This window comes from Mycteria americana, chromosome Z (assembly GCF_035582795.1).
Source record: "Mycteria americana isolate JAX WOST 10 ecotype Jacksonville Zoo and Gardens chromosome Z, USCA_MyAme_1.0, whole genome shotgun sequence".
Lineage (NCBI taxonomy): Eukaryota > Metazoa > Chordata > Aves > Ciconiiformes > Ciconiidae > Mycteria > Mycteria americana.
Genome location: NC_134396.1, coordinates 1,060,678 through 1,082,946, shown reverse-complemented (window position 1 = coordinate 1,082,946; position 22,269 = coordinate 1,060,678). Strand labels below are relative to the sequence as shown.

The following is a 22,269-nucleotide window of genomic DNA, read 5'->3' as shown; positions in this document are numbered from 1 at the left end:
TGCCTTATACATACGGGCAGGATTTTGCCGCGTCTGAAAACCTGCTACCTGTTTCTGGATTGTTTTCAGATGCTTGGTATTTTCAGCCGCTTTTTATGAAATCAAACAAAAAAACCCAAAATTCTTCTCCCAGACTTGGCGGGGGCTGCAATTTATTTGTATCTGAGGGAAAAATCCCTTCCTTCCAAAGTATTCCCTGGCTTAAGTATTTTACCTGTTCTCCTTGCTGTACTTTTCGCCTGTGGTTTGCATTATTACTTGCTAAATACATTAGAAAATGCTCATCAGCTTGCTCGGCAGCTTGGGGATGTTTGTGTGGTTGCCCACACACACGCACACACACACATATACGCAGCAATTTTATAAATAAATCACAGTCACAGGGGTGAGGAGAGGGCATGTGGTGCTTTGTACAGGAGCAGAACAGCAAAAAAGAAAGGACATCTTCAGGATCAGAAAATAGGGGCTGTCAGAGTTTCTCTGTGCCTCTTAACGCTTGTGAGATGGCCACTGCTGCTGATCACAGAAGGTGAGAGAAGGGGACACCAACCTGGGCTGCTTTTCCCCTGGCCACCTAGGTGAGGAAATGTCTAATCCCTCAACACAGACAAAAACCGGGCCTAAATAATCAGCCTACATGCTTTACACCTCAAATGAGACAAGGCTTGCCGGGAGAGGTAATATCTTTTATTAGACCAACTGATATAGTTGGAAAAAAATAGACAAGCTTTCAGGCGCACAAGGAAGTCTGTCGGTTTTTTTCCCAGCTATATCAGCCAGACTAATAAAAGATATTACCTCTCCTTACAAATGTTGTCTCATTTATAACCTTAGACCATCACCACTAAAGCTACAGCACGACTTATACCTTAAATACACATGAAGCTCTTTGCAAAGCTGGATATCATAAATTCCTCTTTACACATAGCAAACTGAGGAAGAGCAAGGTCTAGGAACGGGATCTGGCAGGACACAGAAGGTTAGTAAGAGGGCTGGGCTAGAAATAGGGTCTTAATCCCTTCTTACCTACCTCTGAATGAAGAAGACTGATGCAGCACTACATCAAAGGCTTATTTTTCCTGCTTGCTTTAATTTGGGGTTGCTAGAGAAGGGTCCTGGAGCTGAAGGGTAGTTATGTTTCAAAACGTCAGGGAAAAATATTTTTGCAAGAAGCTAAACTGTAGTCCCAGAAGGGGCTGCCAGAAATAGTTAAGAATAAGATCACGATTTTAAGAATTCAAAAGAAAATGTATGCAGGATTTTTGTTCAGGTGTGAGAAATCTGCTGCTGATTTAATGAAACCAGAAAAGTTAAAAAAAAAAAAGGTGCAATTGCCTTGGTGAAATTATAGACTCATTGCACTGGGTTTTTTTTTAATCTTTGGAAGAGGACATCGAGCTTTGAACCTCAAAAGAAAAAAAACCTACCTTTTCTGTCTGCTCTCTGAGTAGTTTAAGTACAGAAATACATATGTTTGTGTATCTCTGTGTGTATACTTTGCGGGTGTGGGTCTTTCTGCTACTACCCATGGCTTTTTTCTTTTTAAAAAAGAATGGTTCCCTTTTCCCAAACCCTGGTCAGGGAAGAGCTGAGAAAGAAGAAAAGAGATAGTTAACATGGTCTGAGAGAATCAAAGTGGCGACTCATGACATGAACCGGTGAAGTGCTCTCTACAGGGGTGACAGCCAGCAACAGCACGAGGGCAAAACGCCGGCGCGGAGCTGAACCGAGGGAAGAGGAGTGTGAACAGCAATGACGAGAGCCGGGGAAACAGGTCTGTAACGCAGAGGTTGGCTATGGAAAATAAACGACTCATGAGCAGAGGTAGGCTGAGAATAATATTGTGGGAAATGGGCAGTGAGCCTGGAGCGGCTCCTGAGCGACCCTGGGGACGGATCTGAGCCTGTGGTCCACGGACCCATGCTTGCTCCCGCAAACAGGGGAGGAAGCTTGCAAAAGGAAGGTGAGGAGCTGGTCTTGGATGCAAACCCAGCCAGCAAAAGCCCGGGTGCAACACCTGGAATGCAAAGGCAGGGGCCAGGGATAGAGAACTGAGCCGCTCGCCCGGCAATCAGTCCGACGGCTTTTGCCTGGTAGCACAGAGCAGGGTCACTGGGCCCACTGGTGGCTCGGCTATTTCTCTTTGAATTAAGAAGCTTCTGCCAGAATTCCTGTCCCTGGATTGGGAGAAGACAGAAGAAATGACACACCTATTGTGCAACTAATTCTATGAATAAACTCGTAAAACTTAATTCTAGCAGCACCTCTCTGGCCTTTTTCAATGAGCCGGTCAGTAACAAATGATCATTTAACAGCACAAAGCAGCCGTTATATGGGAGAACAGATTGAGGCTAATACAACACACATTCCCCTCCAAACAAGAGCCCAACATTCCTTCTTGAATTTTTTTTTCCCCCATCTGCAAACACTGTCAGTAAAGCTGAGTAAATATATAAATAATTAAACAAACAAATACTTTCCCTGCTGCCCCCAGGCCTTTGAAACTGAGACTTAGTTGGATTTCAGGCAATCAAGCAGCATCACGTTCATACACTCACACTGCACGCACGCTTCCTCTCCACCTTTGACAGAATATCATTGACTTGAGTGCACTGTGATGATTTCAAATAGACTAGGGGTTAGATAATCGACTCTACACACACACGTACACACATGCACACTCCAGCTCTTCCATTTATTTCATAAAAGACATAAGCACAGATGGGATGGAAACACAAAAAAAACCACCCCACATCCATTGTTATTGATGAACTAACTAAAACTGCAACTGAAATAATAAAATTAAAAAAAAAAAAATGAGGAGCCTGATTCATTTGCTTGTGAGATCTTCACTGTAGGAGATCAGCTGAAACCCCCCTTTTAAATGAAAAGGTTTCTAAATTAATTTTGCTGTGGCTGGATACTCGAGTCCACTGGAATCTTATTTATTCCCCACAATAAGCTACTTCTTGGGTAGCAGCAGTGAAAACTCCCTTCTGGACTACCTTGCTCTGCCAAAGTCAGGGACGTTCACATCCCTGCTTAAGGATTCACATGGTGTCTGTCTGTTGTTTGTAAGGCTGGGTCAGAGTCTAACTATTGACTTCAGAGAGTGTTGGGTCGGTCCTCAGCAAATGGACGCCGACTGCCAATTCCATCTGCCCATACTGAGGGCAGGAGTACACTTGTCTAGAGGGAACTTGCTCTTTTTACTGACCTGATGAAGGCAGATACTTTCGGCTTGATCCAAATCGTATTTCAAACAATAGGTTTGGATCAGGCCCTTAGAGAAGAAAGGTGGGATGCAGCCCTTCATCAAATCCTTGAGCTTTGCAGCTCCCTTAGTTGCCATAACAATGAAAAGTATATATGTGATTCACCAAAAGAAGAAAAAAATAAAAACCCCAAGATCCTGAATCAGTGAATGATGTTATTCCTGTAGACAGAGAAATTACAAAGGCTAAATCCTACTCACACAAAGAAAACGGGCAAAATTGCCATTGACCCTTTCCTGGCAAAGCAGGGACAAATATGTATTTACAAGGGAAATGAGCAAAGCTAATTTTCCACCTCCCCACACCATGTTTTTTGAAAACATATTTTCCTGATCTGCACTGAAAGGGGCTCTGATGTAACACATTTGTCATCAGAGATGCACCACAACCTTTATTGAGAAAAAATAAATGTCAAATTTATGTCATTAACTTCTCCTTTCTAAAAAAAAAGAATAAAACTAAAAAAAATCCGACTGGCCTAATATTGCAGATGGGGAAATGAAAGATCGATAGCTCACTGGAGCCAATGGGAATCTTCCCATTGATTCAACAGGTTTCAGATCAGGCCTGAAGGCACCGAGCTTAAGTGACTTCATCAGAGAGTGTTGGTGAGTAATTATCCACGCCGTGATTAGAACCCAGGCATCCTCACTGCCCGCCCTCACCCACCAGATAATGCCCTGCCTTTGAATGAAGCTGCAGGCACAGGCAGCAATTTAGAAGGCACAGCTCTGAGGTGTATTAGCCACTAGCAAATAATCCAGAAGGAATGGCAATGCTTGCTTTTCTTGTTTATTTATTTGTTTGTTTAATTTGGTGTTAACTTTTACTAATCCAATAGTAGAATGTAAAACCTAGCACCACTCTATCACCCTTTCTCCTGCAAGATGCTTACCTGCATTTCCTTCCAGTGTTTCTATGGGTTGGCTTGTGCTTTTTTTCCCCTTCTCTGTCAATGACTAAACTTGGAGTTAAATCATTTGTAAGATACTCTTTTCTTTTGGTATCAAAATTGGCTCAATCCAGACTCTTGCAAATAAACATGCAGCAATGATATACTTTTAAAGACTTTGCCAAAGGATTTTTGTTGGTTTTCTTGCCCATTCCTCACTTCCACTCCTACTTTTCTCATTTACTGCCAGTATCTTCAACGAGATTTCTTTTTCTTAAAAGAAAAAAAATAAATCTATAATTAAAAAAAATAGAAAGAAGGAAAACAAAACAAAAAAATTACCGTACTCCCTCCGAATACACAAGACAGAACAAAACCTGCAGAATAGCATAACTGAATAACAATATATCTTTATAAAGGAGGGTGAAAAATTGCATCCTCATCCATGTATTATTGAAGATGGAATACGATCAAATAAATCGCTTTTTAAAGCAATTAAATGCTCACAAAAGAAAAACACTTGCCCTGTAAACTGAGAGAAGGCATAATGAAATTCAAACTGTCTTGAAGCTACCACACGGAAACTGGAACAAGACACTTCAAGCTGAATAGTATAGCAAAAGGAGTGAACTAGCATACCTAGATAAGGCAGCCTATTGCTGAAGAGGGAGTAGTTAGGAAATTCAGAAGCAAGCAGGTCTGTGTATCTGGATTGAGATGAGTAACAACCTTAAGGCAGTCACACTGCATGTTACCGGTCGTTCCTGCCTCAAGGAGCGGTATCTTGCAGAACTGCCCGTAACTTAGGGCCCAATCCAAACACTGCTGCAGGCAAGGTAGAGTTTTCCTGAAGACTTCAGCAGGCTTTGGAGCAGGTCTGTAGCTGCTCTGCAAAGTCCTTTCCTGTCAATTATAGATTATGCATATCATAGAATATACGTTACTTCCACCCTCTTTTTCTCCCCATTTCTCAAATGCTGCTAAAGGTGTGAAAAAATAAAATAAATCAAGCACTTGCATTGCATTGCGGTGTTGAAAAAGAACTCTCTGGGATTAATCCTGTTCTGACGGGGGCTGAACTGGTTGACCAAAATGGTTGTGGCTGCTCTGAGTTTCTCAGTTCCCTGGCTTCTCTGCAGCTGCCAAAGACCCAATCATACAGAAAGGGGTACCTCATTCTGTCTGGGGCAGGTGAAATAATGGGCCAGAAACAGGGCCCTGCCTGTAAGAGGCAAGAAAACTGAGTTGTCTCTGAGTTAGCTTTCAAAGAGGTGCAAGCCGGTTCAATTTACTCAGCAAAGGTATCTCCTTCTCTCTCCCCCCCGCCCCGCACCCTTTCAAAGAAGTGCGTCTTTACCTTATTATATTATTAGAATCAATCAATATTATTAATATTACATGTGGGCAATTCTGTGAATTCTTCATAGTTCTCCTCCCTGCCTGTTAACAGCAGGTACATTATACAGTCTCTGGTTAGCTTGGTCAACCAGGCTATCGATAGTCTTAATAAGCAATATCTGTATTGTGACCTTTGCTCACAGAACTGAATCTCTCCTATAGGGCTGTCAGATTCCTTAAAGAAGTATTGATAAGCTCATTACTGCATTGCTACATATAATTTTAGGTGTGATTTTCACTCACCCTTAAGCATCTAGTAACCTAATACTTTTTTTTTCCTCCTAAAGCGTTGGCCCTTTTACAATTGATCAAATAGTGAATTAGAGCATTATAGAGAGGAAACATAATCAGGGGATTTCTACAAGCACACTGTGATATATCTTTTGATCTTCTGACAACCTTCATCCCTCTGGATCCTAGGAAGGCAGCACTGTTTTATAGGGATATTATTAGGCTGATGCTGCTTTATACATCTACCTGCAAGAAGCTACCAAATCCGACAAAGATATTTGTGTGTGTTTGCAGTGAGTGATGCATATTATGTGATGCGAATCTATCCTTAGGGACTGAAAAAGAGAGGAACTATGTGCAAATGTAAGTCTGCCCTTTCGATACATGCGTGCGTACATAGTCTCTGTGTATTATATACGCAGGCATTTGAATTAGAAACAGGCCAAATATGCAGTCAGATCTCATCAGACCAACTCTGTCTGCAAAGCTCCATTTTTATTCTGTTAGAAGAAGCTTCATGTCCAGAGTTATCTGCCCCAGCGCACCGGGAAGTCAGCCGGGTTGCCTCTAAAATATTTTGGAGACTCAGACACAATGTACAAATAAACCAGGCATGGATTAATTAAGTGTGACCGTATCATTAAATTAGTATAATTAAAAAACAGCTATGTATCATATTAAACTCTGTATATAATTCCAGGAATAACCTGTTAAGTCACCTGCCGCTTTCACGCAAGAGTATGATCTCTGTACGGTCTTTTAGAAAGAAATTGTTTAGAGACATAGATCAGCCTGTCTGTACTGAATGCATATTTTCATTAATATGCACATACAATAAATGATTGCATGTGTGTGTGATATACAGATGTGGCAGGCACACTTGCATGTCTCTGCAGATGCACTTTTCACATAAAAGTTAATTCTTGGCTGCACCTTTCATGCAAACTATGTCTTTTTATGTTTTCCAGATTTAAATACAGAAATTACATGAAGGGGAAAGAATAGCCTGCATTACAGACTGTGTCAGCACTGCACCTTGGTCTATCAAACCGTAAGCAACTTTCTGCTGGCAAAATACTTTGACAGACCTAACAGCAAAGGCCCCTCTCACCGGCAACTGTATATCCCTGGAGGCATCAACATTGCCAACAAAGCCATCTATGAAATAGTTAAAGTTAAGCAATGATTGTCCATGTTCAACAAAGGAGGGAGAAATAAACAGATAAGGGTGAGGTAGATCGAAATCTGCATGCCTCATTGGCTGAGCTGTCGGATATTTCTAATGCATCTGAAGGGTTTGTTACTAAGAACCTGTTAAGTATCTTTAAACCTTTGATCTGTAGCCAGTCTTAACAAAGGTGACAATTAATTAAAGGAGAGTGCATTGCAATAAAGTTACATCGTGGTCAGTTTATATATACTGTCCAAAGCTGGTTCACAGAAGTCACTGTCAATTAAAGTCTTCTTGGAGTCCAGTTCATTATCAATTTTCCCCCCTTGCCTTGATCGATATTTTTGGCTGCTTCTGCTTGACAAACTTAACACAATGTCTATATCTATACGTCTTGCCATTCATTTACATGGAATAGATGGCCGTATATGATTTATTTTTAGCTACTATGTATGGTCAGGCACTTTATTTGAGAGGTTTAGAGCTCTCATCCATCTTTATTTTAAGGAGCGACAATAATAAGCCCTCTCTTCCTTCGAGGGGATGTCAGTCGGATATAATGAATGCACATTAAAAGCTGCATTCACCTGTGTGTGCATTCAGGCTGTGGCTCACAGTGACAAAAGCAAACAAATGCAATATCTGTGGTGACATCCTGACTCCAGCCCACACCAAGCGATGCAGTACAAAGTGATTCAATAGATCCTGCGATTCCCAAAATGCGACAATGCATCTCAAGGAGTTACGGAGAGAGAGAAGCCCCTATAATATATACCCCAGCTCAGTCAGTGAAGCGACGGTGGAAGAAAAGCCATAACTTTAACTCACCATGGTTATTATTTTTCCCTTTTTCCGCTGCAGATTTTAATACATAAGGGTCAGTCCGCCATGACAAACCCCGGCAATAGTCGTACGGGCATCGGTGGAGCAGTTAAGTGAGTAAGAAATGTGGCAGGGGTCAGGTTTTTGTCAGTTCCTCAGCTTTGTTTTAGTTTTAGCTTCACTTACAGAAGGAAAGCTAAGTTAAGGGACAAGCCAGCAAGCGTAGAAGCCAGTAGCGTTAATTGCAAGTGTTGTGGCTTGCTATGCAAATCCACAATCCAGAATTTTAAAGGGAATGTGAAACACCGAGTAAGTGCAAGTATGCACCAGGATTTCCAAACATGAACCCACCGAAGTGATGACAAAAATCTTACCAACTTCTGCCCAGCAAGCAGGTAACAGGCCTTTGCTCCCTAAGTAAAGATGATGCTGGGATTAATGAAACACCAGCCTATTTGTCAAGGCCAGGATTCAACTTAGCTCACTTAACACCTCACCTGCTTAGTGTAGACTCTTAAGGGGCAGAAACCAGACAGTGCTTGGTGGACAGGTCATGTTGAGCTCTGCAGCCTCCTGCTGTTATGGAATATTATTGTAAGGCTATAGCCAACACCTACGTGAGTCTTTGGGCATCTGATGCTTTTTCTCTATTTTAAATGCAGGTAAGCAGCCCAACAGCGTAGATCATCTCCCCTACTTTTTCTCCCTTGGAACCATTACTGCCTGTCGCATAAACCCGCCTCGGTTCACACTTGATTGACGGGAGGGACGGTAACAGCTCCTTTAGTGTCGTTATGGTCTGTCGGGTCAGTGCGGCTGGTATGCATGCGCACAGGGTATGCATGATAAAAAACACCCTGACTTCTTGCTGAAAAATGTGACTGCGTATTTCTAGCTCTTAAGGCTAGGGGAGGCCCTCCTTGATCATGCAGCCCCTTTTGCCCCTTGCTCTTGACCACCATGCATAGAGAGTCCTCTGCCCACCCTCCTTGACAGGTACAATCCACTTTTTGGTTGAGCACAAGACACTTTCCGCAGTCTCACTCACCCTTTACCCAGGCAAAATTTCCAGATACTCTCTGACAACTTCCTTCAAAAGACCATTCCGTCAGCTGCCTGACTTTTATTATACTATGCAATTTGAATCCTCTGCTAAAGAAAACCCCGTCGTCGCACTGGCCACTGGCCGATGCAGGATATAGGACCAGATGAACCACGCTTTTCATCCAAGGTGACAAGGATCCTCAATTTTTCTCCCTACTTCAGCGCTGACGTTCCTGATCTCTTCCATCTGAATACAGGAAAAAATAAAATAAAACAAAAACAAACTGTCCCCTCTTTCTGTTGTTATACTTCAGAAATTAGTAAGTTCCTGATTCACCCTTTAATTAAAACCTTGGTTTGGCCAAGTAAATACTATGAAATTTGGTTGTTGTCGCTATTTTTTTAAAAGAAAAAAAAGAAGTACCTTTTTTTCCTTCCCTAAATTGCCCAAAGACACGAGTATATGTAGACATTGAGGGACAAAACCAATCATAATCCATAAATGTGTAGGAAATATAAGTCTAACCTGGAGAAAGGTAAGAGAAGAAACAAAAGCTCTAGAAACACAAACTTTAATGTCTTTCTTTCCTCCACATTATGTAACTTTAAAACAAATCCATTCTTGTAAGGATGATTAGTTGATATGGTAGTGGGGCTAGCTGAAGAACAGCTTTCAGTGCAAAACTTAACAGCCAAGCGAGAGATCCCAGAAAATTAGAGTTTGTATTGGAAATGCTGACACAACCGCAACAACAGCATCATAACTGGCTGCAGCTGCTTTTAGAAACCAGAATCCATGTCCAGACCCCTGAAAAAATAGTTAACATATAGCCTTCTAATTTATGAAGCAATCTGGGCTATCTGTTTAGCGTTATCAAAACACATACACGCTCATCTGTACGGGAGATTATAATGTACAGGGGGCTGCTTTTTTCCTCTCTCTTCCATCAAGCTATCCAATTGCATTTTGATTGTTTTAAGGGGTTGTTCTTTAGACCTAAGGCATAAAGCCTCCTCTGTTTTATTCCGGTTTATTTGTGCATTTACCTCCCTAAAACTTGTTTGGTTTACTACCATACTAAATGCTGTATGTGTTGCTTTCAGCCAGGCAAGCCTTATGTTTCAATTATGGAGGAGTTTATTCAGCACCTGTATTGCGTTGTGCTTCTTTTCAATGAAATTTCCATTTCCCAAAGGCTATATGCATGAATGTGTATACATCTCTTTTTTCTGTATGTATACACACACACAAATCTATACATTTATACATATATACAAATATATCTTCTTAACTGAATGCTCATTTTCATTGCACCTTTGAATTTCTGAGATATCCAAAACCTTCATAAACATCCTTAGATTTAACAAGGTTTTAATTTTTCTATCATCTGTCTTTGTAATCAAACAGAACAGAATATAATGAATGGAAGCCTTGTTTACCTACCCCTGAGGTGTCTTAAATTTCAAAGTTATTTATACTTTTGAGAAGGTAAAGCAGCAAAAGAACTAAACTATTCTTTTCATGCTGCATTTTTTCTATCTGCATTAAATGGTTATCGAGTGAGGTTTGGGTCAGGTAGGAACACCGTCCTAACCATGGAACTACAATGGTGGATTTCAAGGACGTTTTGGGTGTTTTGTGCTTTTTCTCCTCCCTAAATAAGGGTTTAAAGAATGTTGTAGCTCTCAGGTCTGTGGAAGACTCTTGCTTTCCCACTGCACACTATCTCCACTCTTTAAGTGCACTCACCCGCGTGTGTTTCAGTAAATCTCAGTTAAGTGTGGAATGCTGATTTCTTCTGACTTCCTAAATAGAATATTATGGAGACCTGTGTGTTTTAAATTAAAACACATTCCAGGCCTTGGGTACAAGCAAGCTTCGAGAGAAAAGGCTGTTTAAACCTATGGGGACAGTCCTATATTTAGATTACATTAATTCATAAATATTATACTAAATACCACTTAAATTGGCCTTAAATGACTTCAAAGATAATGCATTATAATATGGCTGTCCTGAGAGCACTAACCTTTATGTCTCCCAGTAACTCAGCTTTTAAGCATACTCCACTGCTAGATAAGAAAGGGGGAAGTTATGAATGAATGGCTTGCTAAATTGTTCAAGTGTGATTAGTTAACTCCGTGCGTGTGTATGTGTGTGTGTGTATGTGTGAGTGCGTGGGTGGGTCAGCTCAGCCCCGGTAGATTTCTACCCGCGGATCTCAGCACACAGCCTCTTCCCAACCCTAGAGCAAAGTACCACAGCAGAAGCCTGTTCCTGCCCCGTGTGGAGAGAAGCGAGGACGGGGGAAATATGCAGCAGCTACGTTCGTGCCATGAAAGCTTGTTTTCTCGGGGATCTGGCAAGCCTTTCCCGCCTTCCCTCACACACTGCTTCCCCCGTACCCTTTTCTCTCTTCGCGTGTCTGCAAGAGAATCGTGCTCCCCTGCCTCTTCCCTGGTATCTGGCCTGGTATCAGCTGAGGCTGCTGATGAGAGAACCTGGGACTTCACTCTCCTTTTGTAATAGTTTTTTTGGGAGGGGGGCATAGTCATGTACTTTATCTTCAGGTTATTAATTTTCAATTTCCTCTTGCTATACAGGAGCACGACAATAGGATCTCTTCATAATATTTTCAAGAATACACATCCTGTGCTCACATTTCAATGCATTTACACCTGAAATTACTCTGGTTGCTATGCTTTTACTTTAAGCTAATTCCTGTCTCTTCCATCCTCTCAACACAAACCCGCCTTCTCCCCCTCCACACCCAAGGTTTGCTCTCTGTACACTTAAATAAACTACAGACCACTATTAACCCTTCAGGGTATACCACTACCACAGCCCCATCCCCTGGATTAGGAATGAAATCAACTGAAAGCGATGGATCAATTAATGTATAAGCATTATGCATCACTTATGGAAAGCATCTTGGGGTTTCATATTGCCGTCCTACCCCTGAGAGGCAAGTTGGACTATCTTTATGCAATTCTTCACCTATGCCTGCAAAGCAAAGCCAAAAGAAAGAGATCTGAGTGAATACTGTGCTTCACATGACTACATTTAGAGAAGGGGGGAAAAAAAAAAGATTAAAAATGAAATAAAATTAAATAAAATAATAAAAAAAGCGCCAAACACAATCCTCATCCTTCAAAGCCCCATCATGCTTTTTGACTTAATAGTAATTAATCACTACTGGCAAGAAAGTAATTTTTTTCCAGGTAGCCAGAGGCACATTTTTATCAGGATTAGCTAATAAATCAGCGGCATCGCTAGAAAGGAGTTCAAACTCTTCTTGGATGTACTAAATAAAACCGATCTCTGAAATGCTGGCAACTCGGTGTCTATTGAAGCTTCACTCGAACCCTAGCCTGTGAAATAGCAATCATCATCATTGTTTTTCCTTCCAAAGTCCAAAACTTCTAGGAGGTTAAAAATGACTGTTTCTTTCAAGATGAACTCATGCAATTTGGTTTGATGAGGTGACAAGATTTCCCACCTGGCTTTTTTCCTAGGTTGCAGCTTTAGAACAGAAATGAAATGAAAGGAAATGAAGTTAGTATCTTGCTTAATTCAGGAATATGTGTTAAACACATCCAAGCAAGATAAATGATCCCTCTCTCTCTCTCTCCCTCCCTCCCCCCCTTCCTGAGTTTGTCTCTGTGAATACAGGCATACAGTAAAAGCAAAACTGAACTAAAGGAGGAAGAATTCACGTCTATGAAATTGTAATTAAAGTTAGCACATAGATTGATTAATTACAGGTTTAAGATAGGAATAACAAAAGAATAAATTCTCATCAACAGATCAAAATAACCTCCCCCGCCACAAAAATCCTTTATCGAAGTGTTAGCTCAAAGATTTCCTCTACACTATGTTGAGTGATTCTCTTCAGTGTAGCTTTTACTGTTGTTATTTTTATTTTACAGAAACCTTAGATAATTTTCTGCGAACACATGCACGCACACAGGAGCTCAGTGGCTACTCTCACTATGCCTCATCTATTAGACGAAACCTCCCAGGACCTTTCTTTCCCTGTGCTTCTTACTATTATTTTTATTGTTATTATTAATAATTATTATAGTACAGATGTCATGTTTAAATGATGCCCATCAGACATTGATATGGTTTCTAGGAAGCTAGGCTGAAAAGAAAGCAAGGTTCGAAAAGGTTATACTGATCATTGTAAATATGAGAAGAGTGTTTGGAGCAACCGGCAAGAAAGGAAGGAAGAAATATCCTATAACTTGGACTGAGCCCCCGGTCCCCGAGCCCTAAACATTTTCTCTAGCCTGCGCGAAACTGGTACTTTGCACTGTCAGGGTATATTTTCATTCACATTTCCTGCGGGTGGAAGAAAGGAGGGGAGTGAGTGGGAAGAGGGAAAGATGCCTGCTAAACATGCCGTTAAGTTCAAGATTTACAACTCGCCAAGGCATCTGGAAAGCTGGGAAGCCAGTAATGCCATTACCAGTGATTGCCCCTGCCAGGAGTCCACCAAGCTGAACTAGACACTGCTACTGAACCTCTCCTCTAACAGATGCAACTTCGACTCCCCCCATGGCCCTCTGCAAAACCCTTTCTCCTCCTGCACCAAATCTGGAGTCACACCCCAATCACTTCTGATCTGAGATTTTTCTTTTCTTTTTTTTTTTTTTTTAAATAACTACATATCTCCTGAAATAAACACACACACATACACATATATACAGAACCTGAGTTAATAAAGTGGCTCACTTCGCTCCTGGGTCTCTCCTGCTCCTAAGCGGGGCTACCATGCAAATTATCTTCAACTTCCTCCCTGCGAGTCCTACTTTCCTACCCGAGGATACGAGCATCTCTCCCCCACTACACACACCCTCCCCCACCCCCAAAACGTAGCATCATCTAATCTGAAATGCACCTCTGGAGAACCTAAGCTAAGCAGGGAAAGGAGTGGGCAGAGATAGAGCGAGCAAGGCATCGCACGGGGAGTATGTCTCCACTGCCTTTAAAGAAAACCTAAAAAGTTCCCGGGATGGACTTTGGGCACCTTAAAGTAGTGCTTGCAATATGCCTGCTCGGAGACTTCTCCCCTCTGGAACTAAATTGCCACCCGTCCCTCCTGGCTCGCCCTCTCCAACACACACGCACACACACATACACACACATGTCTTGATTTTGTACACCCCCCTGCCCCGTTTGAGATAGGCTTTTTTATCGCTGTTTATGTCCCTGTTCCCAAACAAAACCAAAATTAAATACACCACCCCCCCGACCCCCGAGCAACTCAGTCTCCTCTACCTCTGGCTTTGGAGCAGACTACAAATAATAATTGTAAGAGCAGTAAAAATAAAAATAAATTAAAAAAAAAAATGAAAGAAAGAAAAAGAAAAGGTGCCGGTGCCAGATACACAACAGTTGTAAAATAGGGGCTTCCGAGCTGCTCGCAAACACACGGACAGACACACGGACACACACACACCCCTGGGTGGAAAATGTGCGGCTCCCGAAGATAAATAAAGAAATGCGCTTCCCCTTTCAGCACCACCAGCGTGCGGACAGCTGCCTGCCAGCCCCGCCGCCCGCTCCTGCGCTCGCCTGGGCGCCCCGGCTTTCGCAAGTGGCTGCGTCTCACCTCCCAAAAAAGGGGGGAAAGAAATAAAAATACCAATAAATAAACCAAAGGGAGCTGACCCCCTTCCCTGCCTCTCTCTCTTCTCTTTCCAAGAGGGTCTATTATTTCTTTCCCTGCCCCCCCAGCTTGCCGCCTCCGCCCCCGGGCCAACTAAAAATGAAATAAAATGAAATGAAATCGAAAGGAAAGAGAGAAAGAGAGACCCAGAGAGGGAGCGAGAGCCTGCCTTCCTCTCCCGATCTCTCCCGGGAAAGTTCAGGAGGTAACTCACCTTTGTGCATGCCAGTGAACCTGTCCTTCAGCACCGTCAGTTCATAGATCTTCCCGAACTCCTCGAAGAGCGGTTTGAGGTCTTTCTCGTCCAGGTTACGGGGGATCTGCCCAATAAAGAGCTTAATGGCATCGTGGTCCTTCATTGGGATGGTGGATGGGTTTCCGGGACTATGGTTTAATCCGTTCATATGCCCGTTGGTGCTGGGGTTGCTGTGATTGCTACTCAGGCTGGTATTGTCTGGTTGTCCGTTTGCTAACGTGGCCATCTTTATATACATAGAGAAAATCTTCTTTCCTTTTTTTCCCCCTCTTCTTTTCTCTCTCCCTCCCTCTCTCCCTCTCTCTCTCCCCCTCTCTCTCGCTCTCTCGCTCCCTCTCCCTCTTTCACACACACACACACACACTCACACACACACACTCCTCCCTCTCCGTCTCTCTCTCTCTCTGGGTCTGATCTGATTTTTTTTTTACATTGAAGATCTGTGTCCTTTCCGTTTAAACAGGCTGGATCGGTTCAAATTCCCAGCCAGACTAGGGGGTGGGGTGTGAGTGTGTGGATGTGTGTGTGTGCGGGGAAGGGAGGCTGGGGGTGGGGGATTGCTTTTGCCTCTACTCTGGCTAAACCCCCTCCTCCCATCCAACCACCCCCCGTCTGTCTGCCCGAGAGAAGCTTAATGGTATCTTCCAACACAGCCCCTGGCTATAAATAGCACTAGGCGCATGGCTCTTTGAGAGACAGTCAATTTCTATTGTGCCAAGTGAGCAAAGGGGAACGGTTGCGTTTTTAGGACCAATGATGATAATTTTTTTTTTTCCTTTTCCTTTGCAAGCCCTCCGATCAATCGCTGTCGTTATAATTTCAGTGATCATCGGGAAATCTGCCTTTTTATTTGAGAGGGGGAAAAAAAACCAAACCCAAGGTGTTCTGACTTCTTCCTATTGTGATGATGTCTCTTATTTATTATTTACTCTTATTATGATTTCGCAATTGATAATAAAAGCAGTTCAGATACGGACGAATCCTCGGGCTCAGAGGTTGCTTTTGCTGTTGTTGTGGTTGTGATGTTACAAGCTCTCTACTATATCTGTTCTTGTTGCATCTAAAAAAAAATGCATGCTCTTTAAGCTCTTTTTTTTTTTTTAATTATGCTGCTGCTGATGACATCAAGCTAGGAAAGGCACAAACTGTATTACTGTAGCTCTTTGGAGAGAGACGAAAAATATCGAGATGACTATTGTTAATTTTCATGCTGCCGATATTTATTTTACGTACAATCAGTGCGGGCGTTATCTCCTATACTAGCTGCCGTGTGGTGTGTGTGCGTGTGTGTGTGTGTGTATTGGAAGGGGATTGATTAGATAAGATTTTCTTGCCCGACTTTCAAGCCATCAGGATATTCTGCCTCTCTCTGATGGAAACATAAATCGTATTTTGTAGTCATCAGGGATCGGGAGTTGCTTGTCCGAACAATGCTCTCTAGACAAAGTGTACTGTATGGTGGAAATGAAATCGGCTCTCCTTTCATAGCATCTGGGGGTGGGGAGGGCAGGGAGGCTCGGATTAAGGACACAACTCCCCCTTGTCCCCCAAATAATAATATCAGTAATCCCGACAGTAACAAAACAAGGCTCTGCGTGTGCTCAGAGCAATTTTTCTCTCTCCCCCCCCCCCCCCCCCCTTTCCCCCGGTTCTCGTGCAAGCCGTGCGGGGATAAAGCTCGGAGAAACACCAGCAGCAGGCGAGCTCGGAGCAGCCTGCGAGTTACCTGGCCTGAACCCCCCACCCCCTTGGTCCGGCTGCAGCCACACGGCGCCCGACTACCTCCCCTGCCCCGGGGGTGCTCGCAGCCCGCGCCGGCCCCACGCCCGGCCCGGGCCGTCCCCGGGCACCGCGGGGGCTCCCAGCCATTGTTCCCGGCGCCGCCGGCTGCTCCCCGCGGCGGAGGCGGCCCCGGAGGGCGGGCTGGGAGCGGGACCCCCCCCGGCCGCCCGTCCCCCGGGAGCGCCGGGCAGGGCGCCGGTAACACGTGTGACTGTAAACGGAAGGGGCAGCCGTGGAGGAGGGAGGCTATTAGTTTAAATTTGCAACGTTCCTGCATGTTTTATTGACCGGAATTTATTTTTGTTTCTGTTTTAAAAACAAACAAAAAAGGAACAAACCCACGACACCTGTGTAGCAGTTTTCACTTTATTTGGCTTTTGTTTTAATAACAGAGCAGCAAGGCAGTGTCTTGCCTCCCCCACCCCCCCTTAAAAAATAAAAATCATTAAAAAAACCCAACCCAATGCAGGTGGCTCAGCTATTACAACTACTCCTGTGACTGCGAGTCCTCCCGTGCCTTAAACGAGCGCCCCTGACAGGACACGAGCGCGGAGGGGCCCGATCCTGGGGGGGGGGGGCGGCAGGGCTGCGCCCCTGCCCTGGGCGACCGACGGCCCCGCGGGGGGGAGAGCGGCGGGCGGTGGGGCGGGGACGGGACGGGCCCGGCCCCGCGGAGCCGCCGGATCCCCCCCCCCCACACACACACACACCCCTCCCCTCCCCTCCCCCGGGGTCCGCACCTGGGGGCGACACCCGAGCCCGGCCCCCAGCAGCCCCTCGCTGCCTTTTACGGCTCTTTAAATGTCTTTCGCCGCTAATGGGGAGGCAGCTGCTGTCAGACGCCTAATGCCGGGCTGGTGGCAGGCACCGCGCATTGTCTGCTGTCTGACCAGGCATGCTATTTATTGGGGTCTAAGGAAGGGGTCTGTCTGTCTTCCCTTCCCGGGCACGCACTTACAACGTTTAAAGGCTAAAGACGCGGAGATCTGACACCGCAGGAGCTGCGGGTGGGTAAAACCCTCAAACAGCCCCTTTCCCAAATTCCCAGCCCCGTGACTCACCTGCTTTCAAATCCTGCCTTGTGCCTTGGACTGTGATAAAAGAATGACAACAACAACAAAACCCGCATGAAACAAAATCTTCCAGCACCCCCCCACCCAGAACCAGGACATTAAAAATCTTAATACCCGCTCTTTCTGAACCTTAAAACTGCACCCATGATAGAGCTAGGAAGGCTCACTGAAAGAAGACTTGTTAAACCTTTTTTAAAGAAGGAACATCCACTATAGTGAAAAGTGAAACAGCATCCGGCACTGATCCATCCCGGGGATAGCTCTGTTAACACCTTGTCCATGAGCAGGCCACTCTGCCTGCAATCGCGGCTTACACCAAATGAAAATCAATTAAAAGAACAGGGCAGTGAAAAGAGTCATTTTGTTGCTCAGCGAGGGTGTCTCTTTTATAACAATATATATTTTTTAAAACTTTGAGCTGGTCCACGCCCCATTTTCACAGAGCCGTAAGTATAGTCATTTAGAAATGGATGCTGTTCAAGTACAGCCCCCTGGTGCACAGGCACAGCTGTGAGGGGTGGCAGGATGAAATAATATGGACACAAATATTGCTACAAGGGCTCCGAGATGAACACAGCTGCTGCTGTGGATGGAAATAAGCTATACCCCATAAGCACCTTTACACATGTACAAGGGGCTGCACTGGATTTTAAACAGATACAGGCAAAGGAGGAGTGAAATTGTTATCTATAAACCAGCCTTTGCTGAACAGTTCCCAAGTGAGAAATGTTCCCAGTGTCATCACGGTATGTCCAGTTCAGCAATCCATAAGCAGGGGAGTCCACAGGAATTTTGTAAGAATAAGGTCTTTTGTAACAGGCTTCAGTTTCTCCCAGAGAGTAAATATTATTTATCTGCTTGGAACCAGAATAAAGTACTTTAAATTCTGTCCCCCCCTCTTTCTTTTTTATGCATCTACTTGCAGGAAAAAAGCAACCCCTTCCCAAACCCATTTACAGCTCCATTTGCTCCTGCTCCTCACTCTGGTTAGTGTCTTTTTTGGGAACACAAATACTGTTTATTTTGGGGTAGATTGCCAGCAATTTTTACCTCCTCGGAAGAAATGCTACCCCAAATCAGGTGGAAAAATGCGCTGACATTGCTAGGCCGGGAGCAGAGAAATGCAGCAGGACGAGCCACAGGTATACACACACCTCGTGTGAGAAAGGGTTTGCAGCACCAGGCTTTGGCTTTTAATGTGCCTTTCAAAGGGCTTGATTGATTGCTGTTAATCCTGTGAACAACTTCGGTGTTGTTAACAGGACTGCCCGCATTAGTAAAGGTACTTGCATGCATTAGTATGCTCCTCGTCCCCATGACGTCAATAGACAGCTTTCCAATGACTTCCAGGAGGGCTGGATCAGGCCCTTGCTAGCAGCAAGTTTTTAATGAACACCGTTTGGTGCAGGGAAGGGGGGCATAGTGATACATCAGTCCTGACTATCTTCATTCTCCAGGAAACGAGCAAGTAAAGAAGAAAGGCAGGAATAGGCTGAAAGGTTGCTGGAGGGGGATTCTTCTGCTGAACTTCAAAACCCTGGACCTATAGCACACAGAACGATAATTCACTGAATGATATAAAATAAATTGCAGGCAAGTTTTGTTCCAGATAAATAAACAATATGTGTGAATTTTGTTTTTAAATAGATAAAATATATGGCAGGCAAGTTTTGTTCCAAATAAACAAACAATATGTGTGAATTTTGTTTTTAAATAGTAATTTATGCTTCTTTAGATCTAGGTAGCTGTATCAGCCCATATACTCCCAGATTCTCTGCTAGTTTATTTTATTGAGATTTTTCCAAATAAAACATGAGACTGTTAATAGCAAAGATACAGCTCTCAGCTACTATTAAAGGGCCCGATCCTGCCAAGTCTTCTAACTCAGCTGGGATTATTTACTTCAGCTTGTTAGGCTTTCTAGGGAGTGCTGACAGGATCAGGGCCTATTAGCTACATAATCAAATAAAATAATTGAGAGCTGCACGTGGGCCTCTCATACATCTAACAAAAGGAGAGGGACCATCATCGGTTAAACTTCGGGTAAGAACCCAAGCATCAGGGGATGGGCCCGATCCTGAAAACCTTAATCTGCATTGTTGTTAATCAGTCTGCTGTGGTCAGAGGGATTATTCATCTGAGGAAGGATTACTCATGTGAACATTTGCAAGATTGGTCCCTGAATTAATGCGTGAATCAGTGTGGGTTTGTTTTTTTTTCTTCTTCTTCTTTTTTTTCCTCTGCCTTAGTTAGAATCAAGAAGGTTGATTGAGGAGAGAAATTAAAAACTATTTGCATCCAAAGGAACTTAGTACAGGATTGTAGTCAACGTAGGCAACAAAAGGTACCACTGTAATAAAAAGGGTGCTTTGTTTATGGAGGCCATTTGTTATTAAAGTAGCACTGGTGAGTTTCAGGTGGTAAAGTGGAGGCTGCATAGAACCCAGGGGTTAATAGAGGACAGAAAAATAGAAGACACAAGCATGTATGCGTGTGTTCACATGTATGTTTAGACACATATACAGACATATACATACACATCATTACATTCCACCCAATGGATTCTGCTATTTAAACAGCTCTCCAGAATATTCCTATTGCCCATGCTGTGAGCAGTGTAAACATGTTGTATTAGTCCTTTGAAAAGAATATCAAGTTTATTATCTCCCCATCCCTTTTCCATAATATGTATATCCCTGTACATAATGAGTAATGAAAGCAGGCAAGCTTGTGTTGTAGGGACAATAATGCTTCATGTTAATACTGTCCTTTTCATCATCAAATCATTGTGCAATCATTAACAAATTAATGCTCACAGCGCCCCTGTGAGGAAGGGAGATTTCAGTTTAATAGGATCTGGTAGCACCACCAATTACAAAGGTTGCCTGAGACTTCCTATAATAAAATCCTGTTCAGCTTTGATAAACTGCACATGTTTTGGCTGAAATTCGCTAAGTTGGGTGCCTGCATTCATTTCAAATTCTTTAATTATTTCTGGAAAATTTCAGCCAGAACTATTTGTCCCTGAGAACAACCCAGAGGAGAACTGGGCTGGTTTGAACTGAGTCAAATGAGATGCTTTGTAAAGCTTTCCTGTCCCCATGCTTTACAGCATGATACTAAGAGCTGACAGGAGGTGAAGCTCTTTCTCAAGTCGTTTTGCTATCTCGGGGAAAATCTGCCCCAAAGTGGCCAATTATAAGCCTTGGGAAAATGGCAGTTCTCACATGCTCACTAGAGATGCAGATTTCCAAAACCAGATTCCCCAGTGACTCGGCTCTCACCGGGTATGCTCCAGCAGACAAGAGTTATTCCTGTCATTGTAGCACTGGCCTGGGACAGACCAAGAAAAATGGGAGTCTGGATACCTGAGACAAAAGCAGGGAGTCTGTCTTCCCTGTGCTTTCGGGGACTGACAGGGAGATCCAACAGTGAGACTAGAGCAGAAACTAAAAAGAGGCAGCTGGGAGCGAATTCGGGAAAGCTGGAAAGACAAAGGAGGTTGGAGTACAGAGACACAAATGGGGAACAGACCGGGGTTCAGACTCAAAGGTAGTATCTGTACTGGCAAATGAGCCAGGTCCAGAGCATAGGTTTAAGAAATTTATTAATTGCCTTAATCTTAGCACAGTCTTTGGCATGGGTTTGGCCCATATCTGCCTCCCAGGCACCTTCTGGGTGCAGTTTGGAGGTCATCACAGACCGACCAGTAGGGTGTTTCCAATAGGCACTACAGACAAGGATAATGTGGGTTTGGGGAAAAAAGAGTTTAGCCATATGGGTACGTGGTACCATGCCATTTGGACCCAGGGTTAAAGAATTCTCCAGTTACTTATTTGCATTGACCCAGTTAGCCATTGAGAGCTTAGGAGGAAAGGTTGTGCTGAGACACAGCAGTCTGCTTCTCAGGAGGAAGAATCTGGGAAAATTGAGAGAAATGGGAGAGAGATAAATCAAATGGGGAACCGTCTGTGCTAGAATAACAGGGAAAAGGGAGGAATTAATATACAGAATGCAATGTAAGAAAACATAGGAAAATAAACTGTGGGAAAGCAGAGAGGATCTGAGAGCTCGTGGGGCTGGTAAACTCAGGTGCAGGGCACTGGAATGCTAAGGCAGGACAAAGATTGAGAAAGAGCCAGAAAGGGAAACTGGATATGGGACTGGAACTGGGAGGGGGAATACAGAGTGAGAAGGGGTGGACCTGAGACATGGATGGGTTAAAAGAACAAGTGGTCTTGCCTGGAGGAGAATATTTGCCCCACAAAGTCCACTACCCTGTGTGCTTGAAATGGGAGGCTGAATCCCCCAGTCCTCTGCAGTCAACAAACAGCACTGCACATGCCATCTACTCTGTGAGTGATCACGTAATTAAAGGCTGAATTAGAATGCATCTGTACAACAAAGGAAAATCCAGGTTGTACACATAACCTCAATTCTGGGGGCTCTTAATATTTAACTGCTTGTCTTTGCAACCAGAATAATTTCCTTTTAATTAGGGCTTGTGTGCATGTTTGTGTGCACACGTGTGTGTGTGCTTGCATACATGTGTGTACATATGTGTGTTTGCACTTATATTTATTAATTAAGATGATGAATATGAGACAAAGAGCTGTAAGGTAAAAAATTTAACTCCTTTTTTTCTTTCTTTTT

The 22,269-nt window shown here is 43.6% G+C and overlaps 1 protein-coding gene across 47 annotated transcripts in view; it reads right to left on the bottom strand.

The window, feature by feature from the left end:
* The window catches only part of CELF4 (CUGBP Elav-like family member 4), a 691,717-nt gene extending 676,718 nt beyond the window's left edge, over positions 1–14,999 (bottom strand). For 46 of the 47 annotated variants that reach the window (XM_075526242.1, XM_075526266.1, XM_075526241.1 and 43 more), the window contains exon 1: positions 14,720–14,999. In XM_075526242.1, coding sequence (XP_075382357.1) covers positions 14,720–14,999 — 280 coding nt within the window. The remainder of the gene's footprint in view (positions 1–14,719) is intronic. The other variant, XM_075526274.1, reaches the window with a different exon arrangement.
* Between the last annotated feature and the right edge of the window lie 7,270 nt (positions 15,000–22,269).